This window comes from Eulemur rufifrons, chromosome 4 (assembly GCF_041146395.1).
Source record: "Eulemur rufifrons isolate Redbay chromosome 4, OSU_ERuf_1, whole genome shotgun sequence".
In the NCBI taxonomy this organism is placed as follows: domain Eukaryota; kingdom Metazoa; phylum Chordata; class Mammalia; order Primates; family Lemuridae; genus Eulemur; species Eulemur rufifrons.
The window spans coordinates 81,917,502-81,945,394 of NC_090986.1; the positions used below are offsets into that span (position 1 = coordinate 81,917,502).

Genomic DNA, 27,893 nt, shown 5'->3' on the forward strand with positions numbered 1-27,893 from the left:
GCCCGGCCTGTAGTTGCGCTCAGTAAACGCACACTTCGGCCCAAACGCACGGAGCAATCCTCAGGCTGGCCAGGATTTTCTACACCTTTTTATGTTTTACCTTATTTTAAAACAAAACAGTTTTATACGCACCATGGACTATTATGCAGCCTTAAAAAGAAGAGCCTTGAGGACACTGTGCTAAGTGAAATAAGCCAGTCACATGATCCACCTACGGGAGGCACGGAGGACAGTCACTCGTGGGGACAGAGTGGCGTGGAGGCCGCTGAGGCTGGGGGAGGGGGGGCTGCAACAGGGACAGAATTTCAGTTCCAGCAGCCGGAGAAGTTCTGGAGCTGGATGGCGGCACAGTAGTGTGGATGTACTCAAATGCCGCTGAACTGTGCACAGAAAAATGGTTAAAATGATAAATTTTATGCCATATATATTTTACCACAATTTTAAAATATATAGATTCAAAAGCCCCCCACCCACGAAAAATCCATTTCAAATTGAACGAAAATATACACATTAAATGGTGCGGTGTCCACTGACAAAGCTTGACCAATCTGAACACACCCAGAGCAGGCGACAGAAAGAACATGTCTTCATTTCAAAGTCTCCTCTCTTTTTCCTTTGTTTGTGTCATGACTGCCCTCTTTCTGTCATCGTTATTGACTCTAAGATGCCTCAGGGCGGCAAAGCAGGCCGTTGGGCAGGAGGCAGAGGGACAGATTCAGAAGGCAGGTGGCCAAGGTAGGCATCTGCAGCTGTCCCCATCCTGGACACTTGACCAGAGTCACCCCAGTACTATCCTGTGTCAGCTTGGCAAGCTCTGAGCTCACCCCAAAACACTGTTATTGGCCTTGATATGGAATCTGCTTTGAGCCATTTTATGAGTTTTATTACCTTTTATTTTTTTCAATTTTTTTTTTTTTTTTTTTTTTATAAAGACAGGGTCTCTCTGTGTTGCCCATGCTGGATTTGAACTCCTGGGCTCAAGTGATCCTCCTGCCTTGGCCTCCTGAGCAGCAGGGACTACAGCTGTGTGCTACCGTGCCTGGCCTCATTACTTTTTGCTAAGAAAAACAAAAAGGTGTATAATTTTTTTTCAAAACTCCATACTAAAGGCAGTTACTAAGGAGTTTTCAAAAGAAATTGCACTGGCCTCAGAAATCAGTCCATCTCAGGAAGTAGTGCAGGTTCCTGGGCTCAGAAGGTGGCTGCCCCCTGGCCCTGCCCTAAAAGGCCCCACACTCATCTTTGGAGTGAGCCACTCAGCCCCACCAGACCTCAGTTCCATAAGCCGTTGGTGGGGCGTGCAGGGTGGGGACTGTTGGCCTTACTGCCTAGAGGTGGAAAGAGACCAGTGAGGACACCTCCTTGCCCGCCTATGCTCCAGACAGGCTGGGACTGAACCTGCCTAGACCACAGCTCAGCATGCAGTAGGCACTTAACAGTGATCGAATGAGTGAAGGAAACCTTGGGTTCTGTTTGGAACTTCATCTGACACAGATTGGATTATCAGAGATGCTCAGAGAAGCTGAGTCCCTTGCCAGGGCTGGACAATTCTTTTTTTTCCCAATCAACTTTATTGGATTATAATTTGGCTTTTGCCAAATGCATATGTCAAGGGTGTATGTAGCCAACACCACAATCAAGAACACTCCCAACTCCCCAGAAGTTCCTTGTGCTCCTTCTGGTCAGTTCTTCTTCTCCACCAGCCCCAGGTAATCAATCGCTGATCTGCTTTCTGACACTCTAGATGGGTCTTTTCTAGGGTTTTTGTAAATAGGGCTATACTGTATGAACTCTTCTGTGTCTATCTTTTTTCACCCAACAGAATATTTTGAAGACTCATCTCTGTTGTTGCAGGTTTCAGTAGTTTGTTGCTCTTTATTGCTGAGAATTCCACTGTTGGTCCATCCACCTGTTAATGGACTTTTGAGTACTGCATTAGTCGGGTTCTTCAGAGAAACAGAACTAACAGGATGTGGGTGGGTGGGTGGATAGTTAGATGGAAGGAGATTTATTATAAGGAAATGGCTCATTATGGAGCTGAGAAGTCCCAAGAGCTGCAGCTGGCAAGCCGGAGACCCGGAAAGCCGAAGCTGTGGCTCCAGTCCAAAGACCAGGAGGCTTGAGACGAAGGAGAGCTGATGTTTCAGTGTGAGTCTGAAATCAGGAAAAAACTGATGTCCCAGCTCCAAGGCCATTGAGCAGGAGGAATTTCCTCTTCCTGGCAGGAGGGTCAGCCTTTTTGTTCTATTTGGGCTTTTAAGTGACTGGCCAGGGCCCACCCGCATCAGGGAGGGCACCTGCTTTACTCAGTTTGTGACTCAAGTGTTCATCTCATCCAGAAACACCCTCACAGACACACCCAGAATAAAGTTTGACCAAATATCTGGGCACCCCATGGCCCAGTCACGTTGACACATAAAACTGACCGTCACAAGTGGTTTCCAGTCTGGACTAGTATAAGTTATTCGCACACATCTTTGCAGAGACATACATTGTTGGTTCTAAGAGTACAACGGCTGGGCTGCACAGTGAGTGCATATTTAACTTATTAAAGAAACTATAAACTGCTTGCTAGAGTGGGTGTATGCACCATTGTACACCCCCACCAGCAGAGTAAGTGAGTTTCTAGTAGAGCTGCCTAATTCTTTTTTAATGAAGTTTTTGTTTTCCCAAATACGCAGTTGGATGGACCTGCTCGTGCATCTCTACCAGTGGCTGGGGCACCTCCACCTTTGGCATTTCTTGGAGCTGCCTAATTCTTGGTGAACAAATGATTGTGAAGATAAATATTTTTATTGAAAATAAGACCCTGACAGTGTAGGCCTCACTGGAAAAGCGACATTTGAGCAAAGCCTTGAAGGTGTGAGGTGTCTGGGTGCAAAGTGAGACCTGTATGGCCAAGGAGGCCCTGGGGAGGTGCTGGGTGTTGAGCTCACAAGTGAGGGGGTAGCAGCAGCTCAGGAGGCTGGAGGGGAAGGTAACAGGGAGGCCCTGGTATCAGGTCGCTGTAAAAACCTTGCTTTTGATCTAAGTGCAATGAGGAACCATCTCAGGGTTCAGGGCAGAGAGGTGACATTATTTGACTTACAAAAGGGCTGCTCTTGCTGCTGTGCTGAGAACAGACCACAGGAGGGCAAAGGCAGAAGCGCGAAGGCCACCTAGGAGGCTGGCAGAACCGCCAGGCTGGAGGTCACAGTTGAGGGGATGTGAAGTGGTCAGGTGCTGGATATAACTGGAAGGTAGAACCAGTGGGATTTCCTGTCATATTCTCTGTGCAAAATGCGGAGAAAGAAAGGAGTCAGGATGAACCTGAGCTTGTTTTCATGGTCTCATGGGGCACTGGGGTGAAGGGGTCAAGGGTGAAGTCCAGGGATCATCCATGGAGTCTAGTAGGCACCCAAAGCTGGTGTTGAAAGGACTACACGCTAGCTTAAAGATTAGAGAAAGAAAAAGAGAATTAGAAAACTCCCTCCCGAGACTGCAAGAGACTTTGCCCTTTATAATCCTTGGTGCTGAGTGGAAAGGGGTCGTCCTGTCCCAGATGACTTAGCACCATAAGCTAGTTCTCGTGCGTATTTGCAGCCTGAATCCACATAACTAGCTGGACAAAATTCTTTCAGGCTGAGAGTTGGGTTCACGTTGTTTCCAAACTGGGAGAGGCACCTGCAAATCCCCTCGGAAGAAATCATCTTCATCCTTCGTCTCAAAGAAGCTCACAGATGATTTTCCTGCAAGCAGTTATTGAAGAAGTAATGGTCTCTTTCCCTTTCAGCAGCAAGGAAAATTCATTTTTATTTACCCTTACACAGCTCACAGAAAAAAACTTAGTACATGCACAAAGAAATGAGGCCCCATGGATAAGAGCAAACAGGAACAAGACACAGTAGAAATAGACCTGCAATGACATCAGATTTTAGAATTATCAGACACAGAATGTAAAAATTTAAAGGACTAAAAGACAAAATTAGAAATATGTGCAGAGAACAAGAAATGATAAGTAATGGCCAAAATTAAGTTCTTGATATTAAAAAATAATAATTAAAATTAAAAACTCAATAGATGGATTTAACACACAGCTGAAGAAATAATTGGTGAACTGAAAAATCATCCAGAATGCAGCATGGAGAGTCAAAGAAATGCAAAGTGTGAAAAAGCGGCTCAGAAACATAAAGAATGGAGAGAGAAGGTCTTGTATATGTCTCATCGATATATTAGAATGAAAGGAGACAGAGCAGGAAATCCCCTCTCTGGACAATATTTGAAAAGATTACAGCAGAGAATTTTCCAGAGTTAATGAAAGATCCAATCCATAGATTCAAAAGTCCAATAAATTCCAAGTTAAAAGCAAACACATACACACACCCCCAAATCAAGACACATTATGGTGAAAGTACAAACACCAAAACATGAAAAGGTTTTCAAATTTTCATATTTTTGTGTAAATTCATGACAGGTTGGTGGATTTATTCCCCACATCTTAACTGACTTTCATTTGTGCATCTATCCAAAACCAAAAGACCCCTGATGCTTATAAACTAGTGAAAGGCCACGCTTCACATCTCACTTAAGAAACAAAGTAACCAAAATCCCTCAGGGACACAAAAATATGAAAATTTGAAAACCTTTCAGCTATTTTTCAGCTTCGCTACTGTGTTTTCCAAAATGACCGTGCTTGGTTTACTTGAACAAAACATTTTAAAATGCAGTTGTCATCTATTCTGTGCCTCCCCGAGCTGGGCAGTTTGTTTTAGGATAAATGGTGGCCTTAGCTCATATCACGTGACTAGAGGGAATTCAGCACACGTCCCAGCCTCTAATCGCAGCCCATAATGGCGTTTTCGCATCTCGCTCTGGTCATCCTCCTCGACCCTGCTGACTGAAGCACTTCCATTGTGCCGGGTGAAAGGCCCAGGGATTGAGCCCAAACAAAAGTGAGTCTGAGAATTGTTTTTACACCCTGTGTCCCGGCCAGCTCGACCGCGAACTGAATAGAAACCATCTGGAGTCCAGCCAAAGCCACTTGATGGAAAACTCTGACTTCCAAAAAGTATTCCTGGTGCTTTTTTAAAACATCACAATTTGCCCGTGTTGAAAGAGAGAGCCCGTCTGCTCACAGGGCGCAGCTAGCCAGCCCGCCAGCCACACGGCCCCAGATCCCACAGACCTTTTCTGTGAAGGGCTGGATAGTAAATATTTTGGATATTGTGAGCCAAATGGTCTCTGATGCTGCTACACAATCCGGCCACTGTCACACGAAAGCAGCCATCGCTAATGTGCAGACAAATGGATGTGGCCGGGCACCGCACATCTGCGCCCAAAAAGGGCAGGACAGGCTTGGCCCGGGCAGTGGCTGGGCTCATGCCTGTTTATAACCCAGCAGTTACCTCTGAGTCCCCTTCCAACCCGGAGATTCTTTCCATCTGTCACCTTTGGGGCACGTGTTGCCCAGGATGGGTGGTGTCTGGGACCAGAGCGGACGGCCGGGCGGGCAAGGAAGCTGACCTTCAGTTTCTGTCCCTTACTCTTTTCGCCGAGGTGTTAACGTCTGAGCTTTGCCCACTCGATTGCTGTTGGTTTCTGCAATCAGCGGGGAATCTTCCCGAGCGCAGACGGGGGGATCCAGCCGCGCTGCGGGAGGGCGGGCGCCAGGGCGAGTCTGAACCAGCCACCCACCGACGGCCGAAGCGCCAACTTCCCGGACAGCCTCAAAAGAGAAATCGAGTTCTTACCTCTCCTCTCCGCTTTCACCAGCACATGCTCAGAAGGGGCAGTGTCACTTCTCAGCTCCTGGTCCGCTTCCAGCTCAGCATCCCTGTCGGCCCCGCCATGTTTGACGTGGTCCCCCCCAACGCCTCCTCGGCCCCCACAGCAGAGCATTTAGAGGCGGCTCCTGGGCGTGCCCTCTGTCTCTTCCTCCTCTCCTTAAATGTGGGCACCCCAAAAGCTCCCTCCTTTGTTCCTGTCCCTTGGAACGCCCTCCTGAGAGCGCATCCATCTAGGTCTGTGTCTCTTCCCTGCTCCCGCCTTGCCCCGAGCTCAGCACGCCACCTGGACCCCACAGGTGTGACAGCTGGATTGAGGGCCGGCCTCAAACTGGGTCCTCCTCCTGAGGGTCCCTTTCAGTCTGTGGCATCTGCCATCACCCCAAACTCAGGACCTCAGTGTAGCCGTTGACCTCTCCTTCCCCTGAAATGCCCAACCCTGGCTGTTCTTGCGCCTGGGTAGTTCCTACCTGGCCACCTCTCCCCCGCCCTCCGCCTGCCCTCCGCCTGCCCTCTGCCTGCCCTCCGCCTGCCCTCTGCCTGTCCTCAGCCGATCTTGAACAAGACTGCTCAGATTCATGTCTTGAAGCCCATTTTGAAGTCACTCACCTGTTTAGATGCCATCTTTAAGTTCCCGTTTAAGTAAAGTTTCTAGGCCCTCCGCGCTGGGCTCCGCGCTGTGGGCCTGCACCGTGTCCCGAAGCCGCGACTCCAACCTTCAGCCAGCGCAGACTGCTCACTGTCCTTCTCCCTGGCCTGACGGGTCCCTTCTTCAGTGACTTCGCTTTTGTTGATTCCTGATAATTGAACGTCTTCTCTGTGTTTTTCCATATCTGTTCCAAAAATCCCTCCACGGTATCTCCCAAATCACTGTGGCCAAACTCAATTCTTTGTCCTCCTTACTCTGTGTAGCTTAGTGTCCCTCCCGTGGCAGGTGCCTTCCTGAGGGCAGGCCCTGGTGTTCCTACACACACCCTGCCCACGCACGGTAGGTGTCCAATTAATATTGGATCTGATGAATAAGTATGAATTAAAGAGGGATATTGTTTTCCCCATTCCTGGAGAAAAGATCCACAAAAACCTGTTTGTTTGGGGGTTGGTTTTTTGTAGCTTTTAACCCATTCCATAGATGAGTATAGACATGTATTTCATTGGTGGTTCTTAAGAAATGTCAAATTAATCTTAACAATAAAGAGAAGAACAGTATGGCAGCCCCTTCCCAATGACTTTATGCTTAAAAAAAATTTTTTAAGGTGTCATAGTAAACTTCAGAAATATTTTATATAATCAACACTCCTCAGGGGAACAATATAAAAGCACAACATGCCAGGGGAAAGGTGGAATATATGGATGATTATAGTTACATAAAATAATATGAACATACGGGTAAGGACCAGACGGGGGAACAGTAATGTGCTAAGGGGGTAGAACTTCAGATATATTTGCTGAATTAAAATGTTTCCCCTTTATGATTACAGTCATATATCCTTCATTGCTTCTACAAAATATAATGGCTTGAAAAATTTTTAGATCTAAAGCAGGATATTTTACTGATGAGAATGTGAATTGTCCAGAAAGCTGTTATTTAGAAATCCTAGCTCCCAAAACTAATTAACCACTTTCTACCATCTCTGACACAAAACTCTTCAATATCTTTTTTGCTTCATGTCTCTAATTTCACAGGTTTCACCAGAATGTTTCCACCAGCCTTTGAGGACAGCGTCGCCTGCGGCTGCAGTTCTCCGCTGTTCTCACTGAAAGCTCGGCCACGTGACAGTCTCAGACGTTCGCACAATAGGACGCGGAAGCTTCTGGGCCACATCATCAGACGGGGGCAGGGAGAAGGGCAAAGAAGAAAGAGGATGTAAATCGTTACCTCTTATTTCAGAAGGCTTGGTTCTTTAAAGCAAATTCTTTGATTGAAAACCCACCTAGGTACTACACATTGATAATCAAAAACTCAGAGATGTGACTCTTATTTTCTGCTTGCTGTAAATTAAGCAACCACGCTATAATAAAAACACAATGAAGGGGAAAAAGCCCACCTAGGTTTTTAGAGTTTCTAGGATTTACCACAGAGCTGAGATTTCAGTTATGAAATAAACGCAGTTCTCTCTCGGTCTGTCCCCTCCCTGCCACTGGCTGGCACCCTCGCTCACACGGAGGGCCCCGTCCCACTCTGCCACAGAGAGAACCCTCTCCTCTCCCGCGCTGGGCAGAGCAGCTGTAAGTGAGGCCGGCAGACGCGTCCAGTAGGCGGTGTGCGGGTGGGAAGCTGCCGGACTTACCAGCTTAAGTCCAGCACCGTTTTCCTACCAAAGGAGCAAGCCCAGGTAGAGCCAGGTGGGCTCGGGAGATGACAGATAATTCCCCTGCAATCCTCGGTTCTCGCCCCCGGCTCAGGACGCATAGTGTCACGTGGGAGTGGGTTTGTTGCAAGAGTGAGTTCGGCCCCCTCTTGCTCTCGCTCTGCTCTCTTGCCCTCCCACCTCCCGTTAGGGGACGATGCAGCTTGGTATTGGACTTCCCAGCCTCCAGAACTGTAAGAGAGAAATTTCCTTAATTTATGAACCACCCAGTCTGTGGTATCCTGTTACAGCAACACGGAACAGACAGACACCTTCCCAACACCCCCCGACACACACTGTCTCGAGCACCTGTTTGGGCACCTCGTCCCTCTCAGGTGAGTCTCTGCTGATGAGTTCACTTTGCAGAGAACGAGACGCCGGGTGCTGTCTCCAGCCTACGGCAGGAGGCTGAGCCTGAGCGAGCACTTAACCCGGCCTCGTTAACCCGCGCAGGTTGGAAATTGACTGATCTGCAGTAACAGCAGATTCGGAAGCAGGAACATGCACAGGTGCTCAAAAGATGCTGGGCTTCACCTTCGTACCTGTGGCCACGTGACAGACTCTCACTTGCCTGTGAAGACCCAGTCCCAGAGCTCCATGGTGCTGTCCTGAAGCTCCTCTCTACACGCAGACCAGACAGCACCCTCCTGGGCCACCCGTGTCCTCTGCCCACCGCGTGCTAACCTCAGATCGCATTACACTGCAGGCCCTTTCTGTCTGTCTCTCCTATTAAATTGAAGGGGATATTTTGAGGAAATATTATTCATCTTTTCTTACCATGTGCCTAGCAGCCATGGTACATATTAGATCCTCAAATCCTCCCTGAATGGGGTCTAACATTTCCCCTTGGCAAGTCATTAAATGTCTTATCGAAAGTTGCTCTTTGGCCAGGCACAGTGGCTCACGCCTGTAATCCCAGCACTTTGGGAGGCTGAGGTGGGAGGATCGCTTGAGGTCAGGAGTTTGAGTCCGGCCTGAGCAAGAGTGAGACCTCATTTCTACTAAAAATAGAGAAATTAGCCAGGCATCGTGGCATGCACCTGTAGTCCCAACTCCTTGGAAGACTGAAGAAAGAGGATCACTTGCACCCAGGAGTTTGAGGTTGCAATGAGCTATGACAATGCCACTGCACTTTACTCAGGGCACAGAGCAAGGCTCTGTCTCAAAAAAAAAAAAAAAAAAAAAAAAAAAAAAAAAGCAATGAGAAAAAAGAAATTGCTCTTTGATGTTTATGTGTTTTTCTCTGGTGTAAATATGTTCGAAATAAAGGAAGCAAAGTGTGGCTATTTAATATGTAAGACAGAGGAGAGACAACTTTGGCATGGTAAATAATAAATAAAATGAAATACCCCAAACATCTTTCTCAATTTACTCACAGATGATAATATTGTGAGTCATCAAGCATGAATTAACATTCTTTCTAGCAGAGACTCATACTGTGAATCCACTAATTTTATTAAATTTAACTTTTCTTATTGTGGCAGAATAAACATAATGTTAAATTTACCATTAAACCATTTTTAAGTGTACAGCTCAGTGGTATTAAATACATTCACATTGTTTTGCAACCATCACCATCATCCACCTCTAGAACTTTTTCATCTTCCCAAACAGAAACTCTGTCCCCTTAAATAGTGATTCCCTGTTCCCCTTGTCCAGCCCCTGACAGTAACTCTAGTTCCTGTCTCTATGAATTCGCCCACTCTAGGTACCTCACATAAGTGCAATTATACAATATTTGTCTTTTTGTGACTGATTTACTTCACTTAGCATAATGTTTCCAAGGTTCATCCATGCTGTAGCGTGTGTGAGAATCCCTTCATGGCATGTCTGTGCCACATTTTGCTCATCCATTCATCTGTTGATGGACATTTGGGCCGTTTCCACATTTTGGATATCATGAATAAATTAAAAATTTTAAAATAGTACATTTAAACAATTTAAAAATAAAGTAAGTAAAGCCCCTCCTTATCCTCGGTTTCACCTTATGCAGTCTAAAACTATTAAATGGAAAATTCCAGAAATAAACAATTCATAAGTTTTAAATTGCATGCAGTTTGAGTAGCATGATGAAGTCTTGTCATCCGCTTGCCTCAGCCTGGACGCCAATCACCCCCTGCCCAGCCACCCACGTTGCACACGCCACCTGGTCACTCATCGCTCAGTAGCCACCTGCTTACAGGTGGGAAACACACACAGGGCTCGGCCCCGGCGGAGGTTCGGGCATCCGCTGCGATCTGGGAACGCACCCCCAGGACGGCGGCTATGGCAGTTCTAAAAGGCATGTAACCAAAGCTAGCAGTTCTCCGCCCACTGCCGACGCCTCTCGGTTGCTCCCCAAAGGCAGTAACTTCCACATCATCCAGCTCTTTCTTCTGGTCATGACAGCCGGGCTTCTAAACGTACTTGTAGTGTACTTTCTAGAGTTCTCAAATTTTTTGTGTAACCTAGTGACTTCTCTCCACAGAAGAGCGGTGTCCTCCATGCGGCCACCCCCACACATCCATGCGCAGACACCCCCTCTGCTGTGGTCCCAGTGCGACTACACGGCTCATTTCCACGCACTAAGGTTTCTGTGTTTACAGCCCTGTGCGTGTCAGTCAGGGTCCAGGCAGGAGGCAGAAACCACACCAGTGATATGAACAGAGGAGATCTAATATAAAGAATTATTAACTAGTAATTAGGAAATTAACTACTAAGAGGAATAAAAAGAACTCTAAAGAATGCAGAAGTAGCAGTTGTCGGGAGCAGCTACTACCTCTGGGACCCACAGAGCGAACCCGAGGCAGGGCCGGGGCGAGAGGCCGTGGCTGTGGCCTTCGGGGTAGTGGAAAAGCCAGTGAGCTTGAGGAGCTGAGGCCGAGCTGTGGGTGAAACTCGCTGGGAACCTGCCCGCTGGGGTCCTGCTGGTAGCCTCGCCAGGAAAACAAAAAAAATAAGCCTGAAACCCACGAGAAGGCCCTTCCTCTTGCAATGTCCTCACATGCCTTCTATGACAACGCTTGACACTGTGACCGTCAGCAAGGGAGAAATGTTTGTAGGTCCAGCTCCAGCACCACAAGGAAAGGTGGAAGGGTGAATTTCCAGCTGAGCGACAATGATACTGCTGCCCTGGTCACATCACACAGTTGTCCTGAAGCCCCTCCGCACCTTCAGCACCTCTCACCTGGGTTAGACTGCTGTTGCCTGGACCCGTGTCCTTCTCTTTCCTCATTCACGATCTCATGTTGGTGGAATAGAGCCCCTTCTTGACATAGGCTTCTCAGAGGCGAACCTTCTGAGAACGTGCAAATCTGAAAATGCCCTTCCTCCACCTGGTAGTTTGGCTAGATATAGAATTCTAGGCTGGAAATAATTTCCCCTCAGACATTGCACCATCACTTTCTAACTTCAGCACTGCTGTTTAAAAGCCGGATCATATTCTGATTCCTGATCTTCTGCATGGGATCTGTTTTTTGGATTTTTTTTTTTCTTCCTCTGTGGAACTGTTAGGATCTTTTCTTCACATCCAGATTTTTGAAACTTCACAATGATATATCCTGGTCTGAGTCTTTTTAAATTGATTGCCCTGGGCACCCCATGCCCTTCCAATCTGCATAGCCCTGTTCTCCCATTCTGGGAACTTCGCCTGTGTTATTTCTTTGCCATTTTCCTCCCCTCCACGTTCTCTATTCTTTCTCTCTCGGGAACTCCTCCTCCTCCTCCTCCTCCCCACCCCCCCTTTTTTTAACAGAGACATAGAGACTGAGTCTCACTATGTTGCCCAGGCTGTGGAACTTGCAGGTGTTTGATGTTGGACCTCCTGGGTTAAATCTATAGTTTTCTCTTTCATACTTTGCCCTTTTTCATATTTTTGCTCTACTTTATGCAAGATTTTCTTAACCTTGTCATCCAATCTTTCTACTGAACGTTTTATTTCTGCTATCATATTTAGAATTTTTTCAAGTCTTTCTTAATATTCCTTTTTCATAACTTCTGATTCTTGTTTCCTTGACATTTCTTTTTAAATCTCTAATTATCTGTAATTTAAAAAAAAAAATTCCATTGCTTTCTACATTGTAGCTCTTCCTTCTGCTTTCACTTTTCTTTTACTTTGTTTTGATCCTCGTCTTTCATGTCGAGAGCTTTCTCAAATGTCTAGTCCATTCTTACTCAAGAGTGAGAAAACCCCTGAAGGGAAGCTCTGTGGGCCACAGGAGGGTTTCCTGACTGCTGGGGTTGGTTCTCTGTGAGGTCACCGTGCAAGGTTGAGATGTCAGCAGCTGTAGCTGTGGCTGCCTTCCGTCCTGGGCTGGTCAGTCTCCCCAGAGAGGAATCCTCAGATCTTCTGCCAGATGGGCTAGAAAACCAGCCTGGAGCATCCTGGGTGCCGAGAGCTGGGGCTCTCGCTCTTAGCTGTGGACTTGCACACAACCCTCCTGCCTCAGTCGTGCCTGGTCTCTGAGTCCCAGGCCTCTCTGCTGCACCCTCTCCTGAGACTAAACCTCGACTTCCATGGGTGTGGGGAAGGGCTGCAGAGGCTGGGGAGAGGATCTTGGAAAGGGCTTAATAGTTACTCTGATAGATTTTTAAACCATCTCCTATAACCAGTCTTCAGAGTGTCTGATGCTTCCAATTTCTGCCAATTGGGGGGGGCGGGGATTCTGCAGCACAAATCACTAGCTTGTGTTTAGCTTTACTTTCCACAGACAGACGTTTTAACTTTCTAGGCAGTGTAGTGATCACACACAGACTCCAGAGCCCCAGCTGCCTGCTGGAACCCGTTTCATCATTTGCTAGCTAGTGGGCTTGGACAAGTTATTCAGTCTCTTTGTGCCTCAGTTTATCCATGTGTAAAACAGGGATAATCATAAACTACCCTATAATAGCTTTCGGCGGGAGTTAGCACACCACAGCCCACAGGGCAGACCCAGCCCACAGCCTGTTTATGTAGGGCTTGTGCACCAAGAATGGGTTTCACATTTTTTTATAGTTGTAAAAAAATCATAGAACACTCAACAAAATGTTAGGAGGCCCATAAAGCCTAAAATAGTTACTCTCTAGCCCTCAACAGAAAAGTTTCTGATGCCTGGTGTATAGGGAGGTTGTAGTCACTGAGTTAACACAGGTAAAACACTGGAACAAAATAAGATCATTCATGCATTTATTCCCTGGGTTGGAGATAGATAATTTAATATATTTAATGGAGTTTTTAGTGTACTGATGGCATTTAAAGCCATTGAGACCACATGGAAACTCCAAAAGATTGAGATAAAAGAGAAGGGACCCAAGAGCTGAGCTGCAGGCACCAAACTTGAAAAAGTGAGGAGATGAGCCAGGGATCAGCAGAGTACTGAGCGGAGTTACATGAAGCAGGAGAAAAATCAGGAGAATCTGTAATACTGGAAGCTAAGTTTTTTTTTTTTTTTTTTTTTTGAGACAGAATCTCACTCTGTTGCCCGGGCTAGAGTGAGTGCCGTGGCGTCAGTCTAGCTCACAGCAACCTCAAACTCCTGAGCTCAAGCGATCCTCCTGTCTCAGCCTCCCGAGTAGCTGGGACTACAGGCATGTGCCACCATGCCCGGCTAATTTTTTCTATATATATTTTTAGCTGTCCATATAATTTCTTTCTATTTTTAGTAGAGATGGGGTCTCGCTCTTGCTCAGGCTAGTCTCGAACTCCTGAGCTCAAACGATCCGCCCACCTCGGCCTCCCAGAGTGCTAGGATTACAGGCGTGAGCCACTGTGCCCGGCCTGGAAGCTAAGTTTTGAAAAGTGTTTTAAAGAGAAGTAGTGATTTGCAGTTTGTAACGACTAAGAACTGCCCATTGGATTAGACAACATGCAAGTCACGGGTGACGAAGGTGAGAGCAGTCAGTGGATATTGGGACAAAAACCTTGAAGCTTAAGAGACAACAGAAGATAAATCAAAGACCATGAGGATAAACAACCATTTTGAGAAAATCTGCTACAAAGAGAAGCAGTGAAATGGGGTGGAGGGAAGTAGAGTTAAAAGAGGGTTTTTGGACAATGAGTTCGACAGCAGCTTGTGTGTACGTCAGTGTGAATAATGCATATGCTCCTAGGTGGGGACAAGTGATGGTGGCATCTATGGAAGTCATTTCTGATTGCTTTAAAATTGCATTTTCTTTTAAATTGAAGTAGAAAGCAAGGTAAGCAACTTATGCAGGGATTGACAAGCTACAGTCTGCAGGCCAAGTCTTACCCACTGCCTGTTTTTGCATGGCACACTAAGAGTGGTTTATGTGTTTTTAAGTGGTTGGAGAAATTTTAAGAACTATTTTGCGACAAGAGCAAGGTCGAGTAGTTGTGACACAGCGGTATGTGGCGCTGTCGGCTTTGCACCCGGCACACTGCAAACCGCACTGAGGTCTATGACGTGACAGAGCTTCCGGTGCCATGCAGGTTGCCACAGGCCATTCTATTATTTTCATCACTGCGAATCCATCGTGTCAAAGCAACCGTTCTCTGAATGTCATGCTGCTAAGGCGCCGTGCATACGGACCGGGTTACCAGATTAGACTGCACCGTGCTGCTTGTGAAATGACGTTGTAGCTGTGCTAAAAAAAAACAACATCCACCGACATTACCAGACCAAGTCCTCATCACGGTATTTCCAACACACAGGAAAGCAAAAGCCAGAAAAACTAGAAAATTTAAAACAATATCTCACTCCAGCAGAATTTCCTCACAGAGATGAAAAATTCAAATGAGGCTATGACTAAAGTAAGTTTCCAAGTGGACCATTTGTTAGCTAAGCAAGGAAAGCCGTTTACCAATGGTAAATTAATTAAATTGTATTTGATTGGAGCAGCCAAAGAAATGTATCCAAAGAAAATAAGCTTGTTTAAGATTATTGGCCTCTTGGCAAGAAGAATTGCTTGAAGAGTTGAAAAGAAATTTAAACATTTAAAAACTAGGTAGAAGTTTTCAGGTAGAGTGTTTTTCTTCACTCTTAATGAGTTGAGAGTTCTTACCAATGCTGCTTAGTTGTCTTTTCAAGAAGTCAATGCCAAGTTTGAAGTGACTGAAGAATCGGCCTCTATTAAGAGATCTGTAGGTAACAACTACAGGCAAGAAAATTTTCAAAGAAGTGGAGAAAAACTGAAAGTAGAATCTGCTAAGATGTGTCCAACTTTTTGGCAAAAACGTGTATGAAGTAGAAGTCCTAGTTGAAACGTAAATGTTCAAAGCCTAAGATTGTTCATGATATTATACATCAGCAGGTACTTTGCAGTAAACATTTGAATCTATCACGTCACTGAACCAGTAGTGTCAAGGGTGAACCTCGTTCACTTTCGTGGATTTAACCATCCTTCGTTGTGAATTTTTGTCAGATAGCAAAGCTGAATGTCCTGACTTTGCTACTCCACAGCAGATCAAGGCTTAGCAGCACGTGAGTTTTATTGTGATGTTTTGAGCTCAGGCCCAAGACTGAAATTTTTCTGAATCAGATGAACCACACTCAACCACTATCACTGAACACTGAACAGCTTTGGAAATTAGCTTTTGTTGCAGGCTTGATAATGTTTCTTAATGAATTCAGCCTAAAACTACAAGGTAAAACAGTGCTTATGTGCAAAATATACTGCAGTAAACTAATTGCCAACAACTAATGTTACTTCAATCACAAGGTAACATCAAGCTGCTTGTACACTTCTCAAGCTGTCAGAAGTTAGAAGCAGTGACATTCCCATCCCCACACCTTGACAGCGGACACATTTTCCAATCTCAAACTACAGTTCCAGCAGTGTTTTTCAGAGCTCAATGCAAGTGTAAAGGAAATTTCCATACTTCAAAATCCACTTAATTGTGAAAGTGAGGAGATTCCATCTAACCTTCCATTGAAAGTGATTAATCTGCAACATACTGACATGTTGAAAGGCAAATATCAAGAGAAGAATCTAATAGAATTGCACAAATGCCTTCCAAGTGATGACATGAACATGCTCAATTCAAGTCATATGCTCATGCATCGATATCAGATGTTCTAACCTACCTGTTAGAAAAGACATTTTCAAAGATGAAATACATAAAAGCTAACATGAACATTTGCAATCAATTTCGGTAATAGCAAACTACCTTACTTTGAACCCCAATTAAGCAAAATGGATACTCCCCCCAAAAGCATTCCATCCTTCTCATTTAGATCTGACTAGAAAAAAAAAATTGTACTCAATTATTATTTTGAATTATGACAGTAAAAAATCTGTGGAAATTTCTCTCTTGTAAGTACCTATGGAACATCCTTGACGTTGCCTCTTGGTTCGCAGAGCCTACAATATTGACTTTCTGGTCCTTTACAGAAAATGTTTACTGACCCCTGAGCATAGGACGGAAGTATCCGGAATTTGGAGCAGGGACCCAGCTGCCGCCGGTCGTTCCTCTTGCACATTCAGCTGCGGGCGCACGTGGGGCAGGCGCGCAGTGTTCGGGGCGTCCGTGTCGGAGTCCATTTCCACGTCCATCTGCTTCCTATCTTCCAAAATCTTGCTGCATGCTCACTTATCATTTTTGACTTGCGCTCACTAAACATTTGTTTTATCAATGAGAAGAGGTTCATGGGCGCCTCGAGTAGCCTGGAAGGATTGCCTACTTCATGTCTGTCACAGAAATGGACAGCCAAGTGGCTCAGGAGCACACACGTGGGCTTTTAGGCACAAAGACCTACATGTGGCTCACAGCTCTGCCATTACTAGTCGTGTGACCCTAGGCACTTACTGAGCTTTAAATTGGGGATAATGATACCAACCATGCATCATGGATTGGTGCACAGAAAACACTCCAGGAACTAGTGCTCTTATCCCCACAGCAACTCTTGGGGAGGGGGGGGGGGAATCATGTCTCAAACTTCTGGCAAACAACCAGAGAAATGGGTCTGTTTCAAATATTCCACCGCAATAGTTTCGACTATTACCTATTAAGGCAAAATGAAAAAGCACGTGTCCCCATGAGAGGTGTTCACAACTCTCTGGAACTCAACGTAGATAAAATTATGAAAACAAAATAGGAGGCACAGACTAACACCAAACCCTTCCACAGTGCAGGGTTTCTCTTAGTAAGTCTCCTAGGGGAGGGCTTTCACACTCTGAACACTATAAAAATATATTTTACACTTGCCACCCAATGAACATGAGTATAAAATGTGTTTCATGAAGAAAACAACGTTATAGGCCAGGAGTGGTGGCTTATACCTGCAACTCTAGCACTTTGGGAGGCCAAGGCAGGAGAATTGCTTGAGGCCAGGAATTTGACAACAGCCTGGGCAACATAGCAAGACCCCACTATATCTACAAAGATTAAAAAATTAGCCAGCTGTGGTGGCACATGCCGACAGTCCCAGTTACCCAGGTACTCAGGAGGCTGAGGTGGGAGGACTGCTTGAGCCTGGCGGTGGGGGGGGTGTGTCAAGGTTGCAGCGAGCTATGTTAGCACCACTGCACACATCAGCCTGGGCAACAAGCAAGACCCTGTCTCTCAAAAAAATACCTTTATTACATTTATTATGTTCTATTCCATGCGATTCTATTTCATTTTTTAAAAATGTAAACCCACCTTTGGACTGTAGGTCTTTGGGTTTTTAGCCAAGGCATTAAAAATACTGCTCTCTGGGACTCACCCGATTTACTAAACCAATCTCCAGAGAGTATTATCAGAAATCTCCATTTTAACAGACTTCCCAAGTGATTTTTAAGTGTTAGTATTTTGAGGACTACAAACTATCAAGTCCTACAAACTATTAAGCCCTACATCTCCTTCCCCTTGGCCACCATAAACTAAGGTTAGAGGAACTCAAGTGGCACTAGAATGCTGGGCAAGTCAGAAACGACACACATAGGGCAGAGGAAGGTGGCAGGGAAATTAAAAAAAGAAAGAGAAGACACACACACCCAAATATAAAAGCGCTCAAAGGCACATCAAAAAACAGGCATTTCTCAGAGAGCATGGGTCCTACTTCCAATGGTTCCTTTATTTCCAAAGATCTTGAACTTAACGGTACTTATGATCATGGATTCATTCAATAAACATTGATTAACACCTGTGCTAGGAACTTTTCTAGGAGCTTGGGATTCAAACAGGGACAAAAAAAAAAAATTCCCTACATCACATTCTAGTGAATTATGTTCTGCTCCTGCAGCAAAGTAACTGGTTAAAAACTGAATGAACACTAATAACCTGTAAATGTCAAGCGCCTTGATTACTGCTGTTCTTCAATTTGCATTTTTCTGCATCCTAAAAGTAGTTGGCACCTCTCCCTTTCCAAAAGGGGAAACAAATGGGTATAATTAAAGTCTGGAAGCAGTCAGGAAACAGCTGGCTGGTCTTACTAAAAGTAGGCCCTTGATAAATTACTTGACCTGAGTATTTTACTTTAAAATACAAGTGATCGTGCTTAGTAAGGCCTAAGTGCCCATCTTACTCTGATATTCCATCCCACTCCCATTTCTCCCCAACTAGACTAAGCCCTTGGGAGCAGGGGCTGGGTCTTACATCCTATTGTGTTCCCAGCACCTAGGTTAGTGCCTGAAAGCAGAATCATTCCAGTATTTGTGGAATGAACGGCTCCTTCACGTGACTGCAGCTCTTCATACGGTTTATTGTATTTATGTAGAATACTTAAAATGCCACAAATATTGAGGCCGCATGGAAAGTAAGTGAAGTTATTTTCAAGTGTTTCAGAATTCAGTGGTTCTAGAACTGCCATTTATATTTGTGCCTATTCTAAGCATCTCATGTATTTTTATAAAATCTAATATGCCAATTTTACAGAAGAAAGCCATCAGTTACCTCTACCAAAACTGAGCAATAAAAAAAGAGAAAAACTAAGTATTTTATTAGAAGGAAAATACTAGATCTGACATTAGTTTTCTTATACAGGTCAGCAAACTCTTACCAGCAATTCTGAGATACAGATAAACTCTGAAAACCTAGCTTTTTCCTAAAGTCTGTAACAAAAAATTGACCTCAACTATGTAAGGCTATCTAGAGATAGGCTTCCATAGCCTATTCCGGTTATGATGAATGTCTGATTTATAACTGCAGAAATATTAACCTTTTTGAATTGTGGGGTGCTGCCCCAGACCCCATTCAGGGTGTTATGTAATCTACAGGATATATGCTATATTATCTTTGAAAAGGAGAAAATTCTGAATTCTAAAACTCCCAAATGTTTTTAGTATATTTATAAACAAAGAAAAGTAACTGAAGCCTTGTGCTGTATAATATTGCCATCTGCTGACATCAATTTAGAACTACAAATACATAATCAAAATGAAAAGGTTTCATCTTGCTGATAGGGTTAAGAGTTTTCCCATGACTTGGAAAACAGTTGAGAGATTATGTCTATTTTCAAAAGTTAATTGTTATGAAAAAAAATCCTTAGTGAATTTTTAAAAAACATACAATATGTGCTGGACTTTATGTGTTCCATCCATCCTACATAACCCAGAAGCTGGACTACTTGTCGACTTCAATGCAGTTGAAGACCTTATCTCTAATGCAGGGTCAGGGTGCTCTAGCTGCCCCTCTGGGTACTATTTTTAACCACTCTTGTATTGAGCTGGACTGGAAGTCAGGGATAACTGAGGCCATCAAAACCGTAGCATCAAAATATTCAGAAATTGCTGTGCTGACCCTTTCTAACAGAGCTAAAAGCAGTATCAAGGTTACAGGGATCCCATGTTTTATACACTGTATAATCACAGATGGTAGTAATGCTCTCTATGAAACCTAGTCTGGGCCATAATACCCTTTTGGAGTATTTCTGCGTGTCCACAATTATCTCTATGCTAAACTATTAATTATCATGAATATATTCTCTATACATTCCCTAGGAGTTAAATGTACAGTATACCAGTATCCCAAAAGATGTAAGCTTTGGAACACTAATGTCTTCTTAATCTTTTATTTTCTCTTTCTCCCTAACTACCATGGTTAGCAGTTCTTTGGCACAGAGGAAATATGTAACAAATATTAAGTTTTGTGATAATGAATTTTAGTATGCTGAGTTTACTTCTGAAGAGTTACCTGAATTGGACTTTTAAAAATTAAGTATAATATGTTCTCAGTGCTAAGGCTATTTTAGAAAAGATCTTTTCCCTCTTCAAAAAAAAAAAAAAATGTGCTTCTAAATAAATCAGAAAGATTCAAATGTAAGCCTCTATAAAATTTACTATTAACCATGCTCCATTTAAAACTCCAGAATCAGAAATCAAGGTAATGCCTTCATTTTGCAGATAAAGAAACTGAAGTCCAGAAAGGACAAAGTACCTAAAATCCTGAAAAGAGCTATAATTGTTCTTTTCAATGTACAATAGAAATTATACTCATTTAGGATTTACACCTCCTAACTTATGTTCTATTCTTAATATTTTATTTACAAGTTAAATCTTAGCTTCTCTTTCTCAAAATGCCTAAATTCATGAACTTGCTTAACTCAATAATTAATTAGGGCATCACCTGTCCAGACTTCAGTGACAACTTTCTTCTTCCCAGTTCATTACAGGCCTCAGACCAGAGCCACTTATTTGGAGTGTCCCTGTAACGTCTAACTTCCAAGGAAAGAAAAAACAGTATTAATTGAGACATTACACTTTAGGTGTTTCTATTCTCAGATCCAGACTGATGCAGCTAAGCTCTTCTGCACATCAACTTCTAAACTGACAAGATTTAGTTAGTAGTATCAAGTACAATACACCCAGAAACAAAAAAAAAGTACTTGAATAGTAGAAAACAGCATTAAAACTAGTCTAACCCTAACAATACAGTAGAATTAAATAAATGAAATTCAAAATCTTCTCTAAAAATGAGTAAAGGACTTATTAAGGGGGGAAATCCAAAAGTACTATAATTTAAAGAAATTTATTCTTTAAAAATATTTTCATGTACATGTTCATGACTATTTCGTTTGAAGGGAACAAGAGAGATTACCCTAACAGTCGGTGTTAGCTTAGAACATAAGTGACATCTGTATAACAATACATTTTGGGAATACCTGGCAAAATAAAAATGTAAATGTTTATAGTAACTTAAGACTGCAAGATATTTAATATCTCAGATTAAATGGACCCACATTAGAGTATCGCAAACCAAAACTTGCAATTTTATGACTTCTCCATTACTGTAAGCCTAATACTATGCATAAACAAGTTAACCCCATTCCCAAATCACCACTGGCCAGGACACAGGGAAAGTCCATCAGAAAAACAGTGATAAATTTGAATGCATAGTATAATATGATATGCACCCTCCTCCTATTTCAATGCTTAACACACTGGTACAACTCCATTTAATAAAAGGAAAACATGAATTACTATTTAAGCAAAAAGTATTTTATGGGAAAAAAAAAAAGTTGAGCTTCTTGCCTAGAAAAATTCTTTAATATCTTATGTTCTCTAATACAGTAAAAAGCCTAAAAAAAATGCGTTAATGAAGATTCAATTTTCATGGGAAATCCACTTTCTGCAATATGGATAAATGTTTTTCATTGGATCATTTCAAATGGCAAAATCTTCTTCAGAACAGAAAAATATAGCATCTTAAATAGACAATAAAGACAATAAAGTTGTATTTACAGGATGCTATCTATAATCAGAGATCACCAAGAACCAAAAAGAAATTGCTATCATTTCATTGTCCTTTTTCTCAGCAGTCAGCTATGACATATAAACTAAGAAGATCCAAGAATCAATGAAATGTGTTCTAGGTAAGTTTCACAGAACAAACAATTCTCATAAAATAGGTTTTTTTTTTCTTTTCCCCCTGAGAATCAAGTTAATCTATCGTTGGACTGCAATCAAGATAAAGACAAGAGCTCTAAATCCTCAATCATGTCAAGATCAGAATTATGTAGACATTTCCGCTTAGAAAAGCCAAAATATACAAATGAAGAAAATGTAAATAGCAAGCCAAGGTGCTTAATAGTAGTACTATGGCAGAAACTTATGGTATTTGGTAAAATATACATTAAGTGACATTTGGGAAAAACTTTATTGCTCTTGATGAAATATAGCACCACTTTGAAGAATAAAAGATGGTTAGGATCAACCACCTTTTAATCAACAACAGGCATTAATAGGAAAAGTGCTTAAAGAATTAGTTCTGGAAAAAGGTAAGTTTGAGGAAATTTTTATATTATATATTTTAAATGTTATCCACTTGTCTTCATTAAATAGACAACCGGCAACCGATTTTAGTAATGTAGTATCAGATTTGCTGTCAGTCTCATTATCACTCAACAAATATAAAATCAAGGGACAAAAAAGCCATTCAAACTTATAAAACAAGTTAGAACATTATAATTTTTTATGCCAAAAACATTTCAGATAATTATTGCTTAAATATACAGTGATCACACCTGTGAAATTTTCTAAATCACGATTGAGAAAATTTCTTTGTGTACTAACATTTATCCTAAGTGAGAGAGAAATATCTAAAGAATGTGTAGACATTGCCTAACAACTGTGGAAAATAGCCCAATTTCCCCCTGAACAATTTTTAAAAACTAATGTCACCATGATTCAGGAATTAGAAACAAGAAAACATGATTATACACATGCTATATGAAGTCAGCCAAATGATTTATGATAATTTGCAGCTAGCACTTTGCTTAGTCTTCAGGAAGTAGGATTTTAAATAAATTTCCTTATTCTAAAAGAAAAATGTGAATGGATAAATTGCTATGCAGAAGCAAAGTTTTTTAATGCAATCTTCTATAAGAAGTAATTAAATTTTAAAAGCCAAACAATCTAACATCGAATTCGATTTCCTCTAAGATAGATTTTATCCATCAGTTTCTTTGTCCTTCAATCATCTGAAATATCAGAATTACTATACTGATAATCATCATAATAAAATGTGATGCTATCTTATTTAAAGTAGCTTGACTTTCTAGAACAACTATTTCAGGAGTGGCATTTCTAAAAATAATTTTATCTAATGTATGCATCAGTCATATTTGGAAGCAGGCACAAGAATTCTAATAAAATTGGTAAAGTTTTAGAGTACTACACAGGTAACATTGCAGCATGATCTGTATCCCTAAGGAGGAAAAATAAATAAATAAAAAAAAAAAAAAACCTCTATAAATGAAAGGGATTTCAGATACTTATGGCTGACAAAGAAGAAAACAGAATTTTATACTTTCATCAGACATTTTTACAAAGAAAATGTCTTGATGGTCTTGTTTCCAACTTATAGTCATTCTTTATATATATACATATATATAATTTTTTTTATTTATTAGGGTGATGCAGAAAGCCACAAATGAGAAAAGGACACTAAGGTTTTAATAAGGGAAACAAAAAGTTGTTTTCACCAGTATAGATTCACATTACAGTACACCAATATTGACAGCATTCTCTTGTCTATTTTTGGTACAGAAGATGGTTTCTCTCTACATAACCTTGTAAGGCTTCAGTAACTAAAACGTAAAACAAAACAAACAAACAAAAGAAACCCCAAAACAAAACAAAAACCCCAGCCTATTAGTTTACAGTTTATTTTAAAAATTCTGAAAGACACTGCAAGTTTCTAAACTTTTAGTAGTGCTACCCATACACAACCATCTGGTTAAGAACCCAGTAAAACAGCCCCCTTTCGAGGAAGCTTTGCAACAGTAGAGTTGTGCAATATGGATGCTTCTTACTACAAGAAAAAAAATTATACATGGCACATTCTCATTCATATTTCGTAATGTAAAAAGTTACAAACATACCTAATCAAATAAATAATAATAAAAAAAGAATTTGAATGTATTTGTTAAGTATCCTAAACCACTACATAGAATAATGGCAACTTTCACTCACAGATTATTTACATGGTAATACCCAGTGTGGGTACACTGCTACAAAACTCGAACAGAAGGAGTAAACTTGAAATGTTTTCCATAATAAAGATCTAGCAGCATGACTATCTAATGCTGTTTTATCCTGATTGCTTCTGAAATGTTCCTTTTTAGTCTGTGTCTTCATCCAGTTCATAATTGTCTTTATCATAAATATCTTTTACTAGAAGAACCCGTACGAGCATATTTTCCAAGGTGTTTCGGTCCAGTGAAGTAGATGTGTACCAGATAGGGCTATCTGTAGAACCAGAGCATTCTGGTTGCAAATAAAAAACATCCATTCTCTGATTAAGATTCTGTGGACTTTGGAGGAAAGGAGAGAAAAAGTCAATTTCACAAAACACATACAAAATTTCCCACAACTTTCTTTTTTTCTTTCAAGAATAATTCAGATCCCACTAATCACATTATGTGGCCAGACCCTAGGCCTCATCACCCACATTAAATATTGTCATTAGAATATTCTCAAAAGTTATTTTCTGTGATAAAGAGATTGCTTCCTACCATAATTTAAACTCTGTATTTCACTGAATCCAAGACATTATCAATAGACACACTATTTCTTATTTTAATGTTACCACTAAGCAGGCAAAACACTGCCAATTGTAATTTTAAGATGCATCAATTTAAACATGTATACCAGTTTTAGAAATAGTGAGATGTGAAAAAAAGAAAAGATGTGTCTTAAAATTGAACTATGGCAGCGCATAAAAATCCTTACAGCATTACACAATAGAAACTTAATTTTTTAAAATACCAGTAAGATAATACCAAGATAGGAATTTCCACCTAACAAATAGTTACTATCATTGGAAGAACCCCGATACTGTTGCAGCTGAATAGGGCTACCCTAAAACCATGGTGAGAAATACAGGTTGAACATACCTAATCCCAAAATCCAAAATCTGAAACTTTTTGAGCACCAATACGACACCACAGTGGAAAATTCCACACATGACTTCATGTGAAATAGTCGTAGTCAAAATGCAGGCACATAACACACAGTTTTTTCAGCATCCCCAAGGAAAAAATAAAATTACCTTCAGGCTATAGGTATAAGGTATATATGAAACATAAATGAATTCTGTGTTTAAACTTTGGCCCCAGGCAGGCACAGTGGCTCACACCTATAATCCTAGCACTCTGGGAGGCTGAGGCAGGAGGACTGCTTGAGCCTGGAAGTTGGAGGTTGCAGTGAGCTGTGATGATGCCACTGCTCTCTAGCCAGGGCGACAGAACAAAAGTCTTATGTCCCCCCTTCCAAAAAAATCCTTTGCCCCATCCCTGAGATCTCTCATTATGTATATGCAAATGTTCTAAAATCTGAAAAAAATCCAAAATCCAATACACTTCTACTCCCAAGTATTATGGATCATGGACAGTCAACCTGTACCACTATCACCCTACAGGTGACAATTATTGTTCTTGAGGGTCATCCTGGGGACCTAATTGTGATTTATAAAATTGTTTATATAAGGAAGTACATTCTGAGTTCATGATAAGCTTTTGAAAATTAGGGAGTGCTTACTTAAAACAATGGACAAGGATAAAATAATCTATGGTCCCTAAACATTTCATTGGCTTAAATTTTTAAAAATGCCTGTTAGTCTCAGATGGGGAAAAACAGCAATGGTAAATTGAAAAGTATAATACTTTCAGTACACTAATGTATCTTTCAGACCTTCTTAAAAGGCTACTTTCTCATGTTTGTGTCCCTGCTTTGCAGAGTCACTGAAATTGCCATAATTTAAAAGAAGATGACAGCAGTAGTAATTTCATTAATAGAGAGTGACTTCTTAGTATATGCTTGAATCCTAAAGTATGAAGTATATGCTAGGTATTTCATATAAAAAGTTATAACTGAATGGACTTGGATATATGTGAGAAGAGAGAAAAATCTACAAAAAGGATCAGTAAAAACATGACACCTCTTGCTAGGGTTAAATTCAAACCAACTTTATACTACCATTATAAAAAGTTAAAGTATCATTAATACTCACCTTTTAGACAAGTAGCATTCAAACATTTTCACAGGACATCTAGAAGGATTGGCTGTGTTTTCAATTTGTTCAAATACTGGCTCATCATCTTCATGTTTTCTTTTTCCAGTAGTAATTTTATCTTAAAAAATAAAAATTAAATAAACCTCCTAAAACTAATCTTGAAGAACAGAACAGAAGCAAACATCCAGACAGTACTATTCATTCCTAGATCTGTCATACCAAAAGAATGGGACTAGGTGTCCTTCAGAGTTCTAAGTTACGGCTTTCGGTAATGCATAATTTTTCAAACAGAAGGAACTAAGACATCTTAAGAAGACATAGTTTGCCTTATTTTATAAAAATGACAATCCTTAGGCTCTTAACAAGTGACCCAGGTAGTCTTTAGTAAGGCAAGATTTGTATATCCCCACCACATACAATCTGAAAATAAAACATAAACACACTACCTTCATTATCTGTTCCACATAATGAAGACACTTGGTATCGAAGACACGCTTTGTTTTCCATTGTTAAAGGATTTTTTTTCCAATGCCTAAACACAGTGCCAAAGGAAAGTCTTAAGTGTTGTTCCACTGTTTTCAGGCCAAAATACTTAGTGTTAAAGTAGAACAGTGTATTCAGGAGAGCTACTGGAGAGTGTGATCCTAGTTGTTTTATCCTCCAGAGATAGTCTTCTTCAACTCGAGAGAATATTGACCCTTAAATAGAGAGAACTATTTTTAAAGAATTATAATCAATACAACAGTTTTCATTCAACCATCTAGAAATAGATAATGTTAACTTAGGAATAAACCTATTATCAATCCTCCATTCACACCAGGTCAACTGGAATGAATTTTGGAATTACCTATGCAACTCTTTAACAACACAGAGGGCTAGGAAACACACCAGACTATGGAACTATCATCTCTGGAATAGGGACTAGATGTTTGCTTCTCTTCTTCAGTAGGAGAAGCAGACAATGGTCAGAATGGAATTTAAATCTGTAGAATTCCTGAAAAAACAGGTGATTTCATATACATACACATTTTCTTCACACATCTAAAACAGTGGTTTAAGAGAAATTTACATCAGCATCTCCACTGTAGACCTTAAAACACAACATCCAGTCTCTTATTCCAGATAAAGTCACATTTCTTACAAAGTTCTTCATAAACACTAGTTAATAACCACATTCAATTCTAATTCAACAAGAGGTAAACATCAGATCAGCTCATAAGTACTCAGAAAAATAAGTTATCTAATTTAAATGACTTCCTAATTATTTTAACATATTCTCTGTAAAAATAATCCCAGTATCTAGTTAGCAACACCTTTATTTAAAATAGCATTACCATCTGGAAGTATGCTTGGTTGCCAACTTCGGAGTATTTTATTCAATTCTTGCTCAAATGTCTGGTATCCTGGATCAATAAATATGTTGTCTTTTCGATTACTACCACACAAGTACTATAAGAAAAACAAAAAAATTATTGAATGAAAACCAGCCGATTTTAAACAGTGAACATACTATATTCTGTATTTCTTAAGAAAAAAAATAAACGAAGATTTATGTCTAAGAAAACCAAGTATAATAAATAAAACATGAGAGATGACTGGTATTGTGTATGTACCTAGAAATCATAAAGAACCAAACATTACCAACTAATCTGTTGCTCAAAACACTCAAAGTTGAAATATACACTCCAGAATCCAGAATGTAAAAACTGAATGAGAATCTTCAGTCTTTCAGACAAACAAAATAATACCTGACTCCAATGTTTATTATACAGTGCATGGGGAAAATTTAAAGAGTAATTAACTATTAAAGAAAAACATCAAGTAGTAAGGATGGGATGAAATGTCCCTCTGTAGCAATCAGAAGCTCTCTTCTAACACTCTGACTTTGGCTAATGTTTTTTTTCCTTATTGTCTCTATATGCTTAACTCTCTACC

At 41.3% G+C, this 27,893-nt stretch overlaps 1 protein-coding gene across 1 annotated transcript in view; it reads right to left on the minus strand.

The window, feature by feature from the left end:
- Positions 1-23,913: 23,913 nt before the first annotated feature.
- The window catches only part of ZMYM2 (zinc finger MYM-type containing 2), an 82,873-nt gene continuing 78,893 nt past the window's right edge, over positions 23,914-27,893 (minus strand). Inside the window, exons 22-25 of the mRNA XM_069467461.1 lie at positions 27,293-27,407; positions 26,405-26,656; positions 25,956-26,076; positions 23,914-24,258 (exon numbers count right to left, since the gene is read on the minus strand). Of these exons, the coding sequence (XP_069323562.1) occupies positions 24,066-24,258; positions 25,956-26,076; positions 26,405-26,656; positions 27,293-27,407 (681 nt within the window). The 3' untranslated portion in view covers positions 23,914-24,065. The remainder of the gene's footprint in view (positions 24,259-25,955; positions 26,077-26,404; positions 26,657-27,292; positions 27,408-27,893) is intronic.